Source organism: Vicia villosa, unplaced genomic scaffold (assembly GCF_029867415.1).
Source record: "Vicia villosa cultivar HV-30 ecotype Madison, WI unplaced genomic scaffold, Vvil1.0 ctg.002613F_1_1, whole genome shotgun sequence".
NCBI lineage: Eukaryota > Viridiplantae > Streptophyta > Magnoliopsida > Fabales > Fabaceae > Vicia > Vicia villosa.
Window position 1 is genome coordinate 84,831 of NW_026705985.1, and position 8,038 is coordinate 92,868.

The window sequence follows — 8,038 nt, forward strand, 5'->3', positions numbered from 1 at the left end:
TGGAAGAACAATATCATAGAACTGAATACCAATAAGGTAATTCTTTCTCAAAACAAGTTGTTAACTCAGAGGGTGGATCAAATAACCTAACAAAGTTCCATGCAGCTAAAATAGATGTATTAAGTACCTCAACAAAGGAATATTGCATTTTGTGAAATTTGCAAACAATCCAATCAGATATTTCCCCTACTAATGAACAAGTAATCTATGTGGTAAACCAAAGGCATGAAAAATATTAGAATAACAACATCCCACATATCAACAATTTAAATTAAGTATGGAGATTTGAGTTATGTCCATCCAACAGACAACCTTTGTAGCATTACTCATAAGAACCTCAACTACAAGACAACATATAAAAGTTGTAGGATACACTCAATCAATTCATGCAGGTATCTATGGCCAGTCACAAACTTACAAAGCCACCATTAAAAACCCTGAAATACATATCTGTTAGCCAAGCAGTTTTTAAGATCTCCGAAGTAACTCATTTAGTGCAAACACGAAGAACTATCAGAAATATCACAATAATTTTATTCTTTTGGATGATAAAGATGTTTTCAAAGTGAAAGAATAAATACCAAAATAAGGAGCAGGAGAATCAGAGGAAGAAGGATTGCATGATGAAGTCTACAATGATATTCCAAAGGATCTACCCAAGAAGGAAGCTGACCCTCGAGTGATTGTATTACTTGTGTCCATAGGTGATATAAAAAGTGGAAATGCACTTATTAACTTAGGTGCAAGCATGAACAATATACCACTATCAATGGTAGAAAGGTTTGAGTATCTACAAATAGAGATATATGCATCAATAGTGTAGATGATCGACAAAACATGTAAGACACTAGTGGGGGATTGTCAAAGATGTATTGATAGGAATTGACAAGTTCTCATTTCCTATAGACTCTGTGACACCTAATGTAACACCCCATTTTTTCTCCTTATTTTCATCTAATGCATAGAAAAAAATATAAAAAATCAATCATTTTAGCACATTTTCATTATTACTTCATTTTCTATCGCAAATATCAGAAAAAATATTAGTAGCGTGCTATTTGTCCATTTACATTTATATTTCATTCAAAAAAAAATGTAGCTATGTTTATCTTATGCTTCATGTTTTATTTTATGTTTGATAATTTTTATGTTCACTATACTAACCATTTTATGATTTATAATTTTAATTGAGATTCAATTTAGATTTAATTTGAAATTTTATTAAAATTTATATCCATTTTTATTTTGAAATGTTTTATGAATTTTCTTTAGGTGAAAATAACAAAAGAATTGCAACGCCCATTAATCATCCATTCCATTTCGGTCCAAGCCAAGTTCCAAGTTGGAAGCCAATTGCAAGCTGAAGCCATTTCGAATTAATTCATAAGCCATATTTCTTTCTTGAAGCCATGAGAATTTTAGGTGTGACCACATCAATATTCCATTCACGCTTCATGTACCAGCAAAAACCAAAGCAAATATTTCATCCAAATTTCAAATAGAAACCAAATACAAATTCATCAGAAATTTCAAACAGAAACCAAATTCAAATTCATCACAAATTCCATTCAAAAAATCACCATATTTCATTTACAAATAAACACAATTCCTTTAAGTGGGCCTTAATTCATTCAAAGTAAATGCTACATATCAACAACACAAATGCCTCCAAACTCAGAACCGAAAACATCAACTACTCACACAACCTTCCATCGATCTCCTTCAACACCAGTTTGACACCTTCAGCTAATCTAAAATCGTGTTACACCATATTTTAATCCAAACACGTTTAATCTTCCGCTTACTTTAACTTTAAATCCACTAATGCAACCTGCAAATTAGCAACAAATTCTCATAGCAACATCATCACAAGGCAATAAGGCAACAACAATCCTAATCGAAACATCACAAGGAACGTAACAACACACCGAGAAGCTTCACGATTCGCGCACAACAACTACTATACAGGAGAACCACTCGCGACTCACCATCAACAACTGCAGCGCCGCAACTCTCCATCAACACTGCAAATTGCATTAGGAACAAAAACAACATTGTTCAGATCAGATTCATCTTCATCTCAACAACATGACTGTAACTCTTCTTTTATTCATTAGTTTGATGTTAATTATATATGCTTTGTCTTGTTTTAATCTTTGTGAAGCAAGAGAGATTAGAGAGCAGAAACATGAAAAATGAGGAAACAGAAGAGTTAGGTGAAGAAGGAGAAGTTTGAAAATTTAGCTTGGAATGAAACAGATAGAGGTGGCGGCTTAACAACTTAGTTTTCTAGTTTTTTTTTATAAATTTTTTATTTTGTTTGTTTTAATTCATACTAAAAATACAAAAAAAAAAACTAAATCACTTTTTTTATATTAAAAGACATTTTAAAAAATATTTTGTTTAGAATACTTTCATAAAATGTCATGGAAATTAATTGATAAACATGCTTGAGTTTGTTCTAGGTTTTCATGTGTAAATTTAGTTTTTTTTATCAATACTTGTTCATAACTTTGCTCCATGTCTCATATATCATTTTATGTATCATTATTAATATTTTGTTAATTTTGAGGTACTAGTTTGAAGCTTTGGATTATTCTTGTGGATACTAGCAAGTTATATCCGGTCTTTGTACTTTTATCATTTCATTTTTGTTTTAAAAATTCCCTTGAATTTTGTAATATTGTAGTAAGTGTTTTATCTCCAATCGGTAAAAATATATCTCACACTACGTACTTTTATTATCCACTTTATTTCATTATCACACATTTCATGCATTAATCATTTTCTAAAAGAACTAATACTCGATTCCAAGCCATTTTTCTATCATAACTCGATCGCTTTCTAAGCATCGCAATCAATCTCACTTGCACACACATAGCTTGATCCTGGGTTTCTTATACTGAGACCTACTCGATTAATTATTTCAATTGGTCGTTAGGAGACTAACTACTTTCCTACTACACTTACACTTTTAATTCAATTCTTTCATGTTTAATCTTTTATGCATGCTTGTATGGACTCACTATGCCAAAAAGGATTTTTAATAGCGCTTTTTTTGGTTCACTACTAAAAATATGACATTTGCTTAAAGGATTTTACATCAGGTATTAAAATATATGATGTGAAAAATACTTGTTAAAAGATTTTACATCGGGTATTTATTTGCAATGATATAAAAAATATATGGAAAAATGAAAAATGTATAAAACAATGGCAGTATTGTAAATAAAATAAAATAAAAGACGGTGGCAGAATTGTAAATAAATGAAAATTTTGTTATAAGGGATTTTACATCGGGCCTAGGCCTTATCCGATGTAATAAATGGTACGCACAGTGGGCCTTCACATCGGTCCAGTCAATAACCAATGGGAAATGTCAAATTAGTTGGCTTTTACATCGGGAAATTGAAGAACCGATGGGAAATGTTACTCCCAAATTTTCCCTAATTAAAACCCATTTCCTTCTATATGCAGACACATTATTCGTCTTTGTATTCTTCTGAAACCTTATTCCGCCGTCACGAATCTGTTCGCTGTCACAACCTCCTTCGCCTTCCTACGTCGCCTTCCCCTCTTCGCGCCGACCTCCTCCGCCTTCCTAGCCGTCACTACTGCCTTCTTCTACAGGTTCTTATCTTCTAACTAACTAGTTATATATTTTTGTGAATAGTTTTTGTATACAATATCTTCTTTCTTTCTCAAATGTAAAATTCAAATAAATTCTTGTTCTACCTGACCCACATTGATGTATACCCTAAAACCCCACTTCTGATGTCAATACATTTTGGATTAGCTTGAATATCGAAATTGCCACTATAGGGTATGTCTATGTCTTCATTCAATTCAAACACAACGTTGTATTGTGTTGTGTTGTCACAAACGAGAAAAACCAACGTCAAGCGAGAGCGAGAGCTGCTTCTTCTTCCTCTTCATCATTATTCTTATGCCATGGTAAGATTTCCTTCACCTGATTCTTCAACTCTCAATTTTTTCAATCAAATTAGGTTTATTCTCATTCATGTTAATCGAGTATGTTTTTTTCTCAGGCTAATGATAATCGAGACACAATTATTCTAATCCAAACATCTTAGAATGGAGCAACCAGAACATTCAAGGATTATAATACAATATCTCTAGCTATGGATGGTATTATTCAATTTTCTGCTGTTGTTTTATTTTACTCACTTTGAATTCATTGTTTATTTGCTGATTTAGGTTTAGCTTGTTTTTTACGTGCAATTTCATCGATAATCAATGTTAGTGTAAACTGGATGAGTTTTTCTCTTTTGGATGAGTTTTTATTCTTCTTGTAGCGTGATTTCAATCCCTAATTGAACTAGTTAGGGATCTAGAAACAAGTCCTGATTTTACAACCAACTTTTAACAGAAATAATCCCATTTCTTGTTCTTGCATTTGTGCTCTCGTCTTCCTTAATATTTATCACTATTTCTTATTCTCTAGAAGATTCGGGATGTTGAGTCAATATTGAGATCTTATTCCTGTAGCTTGATTTAAATCCCGAGGAAATTGTAATCTTCTATTTTTATTAAGTTCTTGACAATTTTGCAATTTGTCAATTATTTTAAGTACTTGTGACATTTTGTGACTTGCTATTGTTACATTGTGTGACCTGCTACCATGCTGACTATCCCTTGTATGCTGCATAGGTTGATGGCTACCTTCACAGTGAGGAGGAAAAGCTTCCTACCTCTTGTATTGATCTAAGTTATCTTTCCTTAAGCATAAACTTTGATAATTTGGAGGAAATTTTGGCGGCTCTTTGCTTGCTCGGAAGTTCACCTAATCTTCAAAAATTAGAAATACACGTGGGTACTCATTCAGTTTAGTTTGGCTTTGCTTTGATTTGTTTTGTTTGCTGATTTGTGGTTGCACTTGCACTTGCACGCCATCTTTTTGTTTTTATTTAGTTATGTGATTATTAAACTCTAGATATCACAAACTGTGTTTGCTTTGAGTATTTGTCTAATGTTTAGATTTTAAAGTTAGTTTCTAAGACTTGTATATTTGCATTGCGATATTGCTAAAACAAGTTATGAATCAGTTGCATTTTAGATAGAATGCTTTGTATCTCACTTATGCACACTATCATTCCCCTTTAATACATGGATTTGAAACAACTACATGTAGGCACGGTTTGAGGCTGAAGCTCTACCTTTGGAATTTGAAACCTATTGTTGGGAAGACACCTTTTCAAGGCCAGCCACTCCCTTCCAAGTGCGACATGTGACATTAGATAACATATTTGGTTACAAATCTGAATTAGATTTTATCCGATTTCTACTTCTCTATTCGCCCGTGCTAGAAAAGATGGTTGTGCCTCTACCAACATTAAGGCTGGAGTTGATGAAAGAACTAATTCGGTTCAAGAGTCCATCGGGAGAAGCTGAAGTTATTTACGTTATCGAAAGAAAGAAAACCCTCCTCGTCCATTACTTAAACTTCATTAGTGCCATCACAGGGCCAAATATTTCATCCTTTGCTATTAGCATGTCCTCCTAAAATAGGTTTTCAATGTTTTTAATATGATAGAAAGGAAAGAAAAACCAAGGTTAATTATCAACCTATGATAAAGATACCAAACTGAAACTTTGATGGAATATATTGAATTACCTTTACATCGGAGAAAATTGTAGGTTCAATGTAGTAGCCCTTGCTGCCCACTGCCTTACCTCCAGTCAAGAGTGTTGCTCCTTCTTTCTCTCCATGCTCAATATAGGAAATAATTTTTTCAAATTGGTTCCTATCAGCCTACAATAGAAAACTGTTATCTATCAAGCCAACCAATTAGGGTCCTCATTTGACTTTTTCTGCAAGCAATTAGGTTTATTTTTGAACAATAATAGTTAGTGAGTTAATAGAAAATAAATAGTTCTGTAAACGAGCTGAGATGGTAGTAGGCCGTGGGAATATTTGATGTGTTTGAGTGCAGATTCGAATATGCAATACCCTTCTTCTCCGCACTTAGTGTGAGTTACGCTGCTAGAATTTTATAAATAGTTTTAACATAATTAATGTCCTACTATATTTGAATAGTTTTAGACACTACAGACACCTTTTCTTTAGCAGGAATCCAACTATGGTGCAGTGGTTGTGAAAGAATAACCCATTTCTTTAGACCATTAAGGTTTGAGGTTAGTACTATATGACTGAAGTTAAACTTTTTATCACTGCCTTTCAAATCACCTTTTTTTAATAAGCAAAAACTATTGAAGGTACTGAATGACTTTACCACATTAGTTTTCCACAGGGATTGAGTGGCATAATTATAATTATTTAATAAATTATTGTTCAAGTATGAAGTTATTTATTTATTTGAAATTAGTGTAATGCGTAGTGTATATGCTTCAAAAGCTTGGAATGGATGCTGCTAAAGTTCCTGAGTTGTGCTCTTCATTATACAAGACTTATGGGACAACAATGGCCGGTCTTATGGTAAAATTTTGTTTTATCAACATTTCAATCAATTGTAGGCTATGAAAAACACTTTTTTAAGCAAATGGGATACTTAATGAATTTGTCATTTTTGTTTCTTCTTTCTAGGCAATTGGCTATGACTTTGACTATGATTACTTTCATAGGTAGTTTTTCATTGAACTGGTCTAGCCTTTAATATACATATTGGTATTTTTCTTATTCATTTAAAACCAAGAGATTATCATATGACATACTATTTTATGTTCAAAAGTTCTGTTCATGGGAGATTGCCGTAAAATCTATTGAAATCGAACCTCTTTCTCAAGGGGATTTTGCAAAGCTCGCCTTTTACGAAAGTGGTAAGTTCTTTCATAATTTCTTGATAATGAAGGTTTGGAGCAACTCTCTATTTTGTAGTATGCTTGTGTGATATGTGTTATTTGTTTCTTTTTGCAGGGTTTTACAAATGCAGATGTGGGAAATGAGATAAGAGTGCTTAACAAACTTGGGTTAGAGGATTGTTTTTAAAGAATTATAAGCTTTGATACTCTAAATCCTTTTGATGGCATAAACCCTCCTAATTACAAAAATGGTGATGAACTTTTTTTATTTCTGTGAGTACACACGTTGGCCTGATTCTGATATGGTGCTTCCAAAGACACCAATTATTTGCAAACCGTTTGAAGATGCATATGAAAAGGCTTTCGAGTTGGTTAACATTGACCCTCAAGAACACTAAGAGAAATATTGGTATTTCAAGCGTGAGAAAGGACTTATAAATGGTTGGATATTTTTGTATGTTTTCACTTGTTTTGTTATTGTAGTCCACTGTGTGAAATTCCTTATAATTGTGTATACTTGTGTATCCTAGATTAATACTTTTGTTAGTCAATTGTTCATTTTGAAGAATATATATGTGCATTCTAACTATTTGGTGCAATGAAATTATATCCTTCACTAGTTAGTAAAATATGAAAATAGTGACCTAAATATGGTTTGTGTGCTGTGGGAAAAATGTGCAACATACCGATGTGAAAACTTATCTATTACATCGGGAAAAGTGGAAAACCGATGTAAAAACTATCTATTACATCGGGCTGACAGGACAACCGATGTAAAATATGGCGTATATATTTTTTATAAAAAAGTTGCATTATTTTTCACATCAGACATCTGAATTCAACCGATGTGGTATGTTAATTTTTTACATCGGGCCTCGACCCGATGTAAAATGTCTCTGACTTATTACATCGTCTGGATATACATCGGGCCGAGGCCCGATGTAAAAAGTACTTTTCGCCCGATGTAAAAAGTACTTTCTACACTAGTGGCACAAGACTCGTCGAAGTCTTTCCGAGCATACAACAAAATAAAAAATAAAACATTTATTTTCTAAATGGGTTGAGGATTATCAAGCATCCTATGGTTTGGTCAATTTGGAAAACTCTGAATGATTTATTTTTTTTTTGGTACTTTGGTGACACCAAAAGCCGTGGAAGACATGAGTGTCATTTTGGCTTGGAAATTGTATATTGGTAAGTTTGTGGAAAACTCTTGTGCCTTATTGGTCTGGCTTGAGAACCATATCATATTTTTTGA

The 8,038-nt window shown here is 32.9% G+C and overlaps 1 protein-coding gene and 1 pseudogene across 1 annotated transcript; one reads left to right on the forward strand and one right to left on the reverse strand.

The window, feature by feature from the left end:
* Nucleotides 1–5,454: 5,454 nt before the first annotated feature.
* On the reverse strand, nt 5,455–6,259 carry LOC131639397 (aldehyde dehydrogenase family 2 member C4-like). The gene is made up of 4 exons (XM_058909893.1): nt 6,255–6,259; nt 6,078–6,192; nt 5,636–5,773; nt 5,455–5,520 (listed from the first exon to the last, which is right to left on the reverse strand). The coding sequence occupies exons 1-4, from the start codon at nt 6,257–6,259 to the stop codon at nt 5,455–5,457; spliced, it is 324 nt and encodes a 107-aa protein (XP_058765876.1).
* A 105-nt stretch (nt 6,260–6,364) lies between these two features.
* On the forward strand, nt 6,365–7,219 carry LOC131639396 (uncharacterized; annotated as a pseudogene).
* The last annotated feature ends 819 nt before the right edge of the window (nt 7,220–8,038 follow it).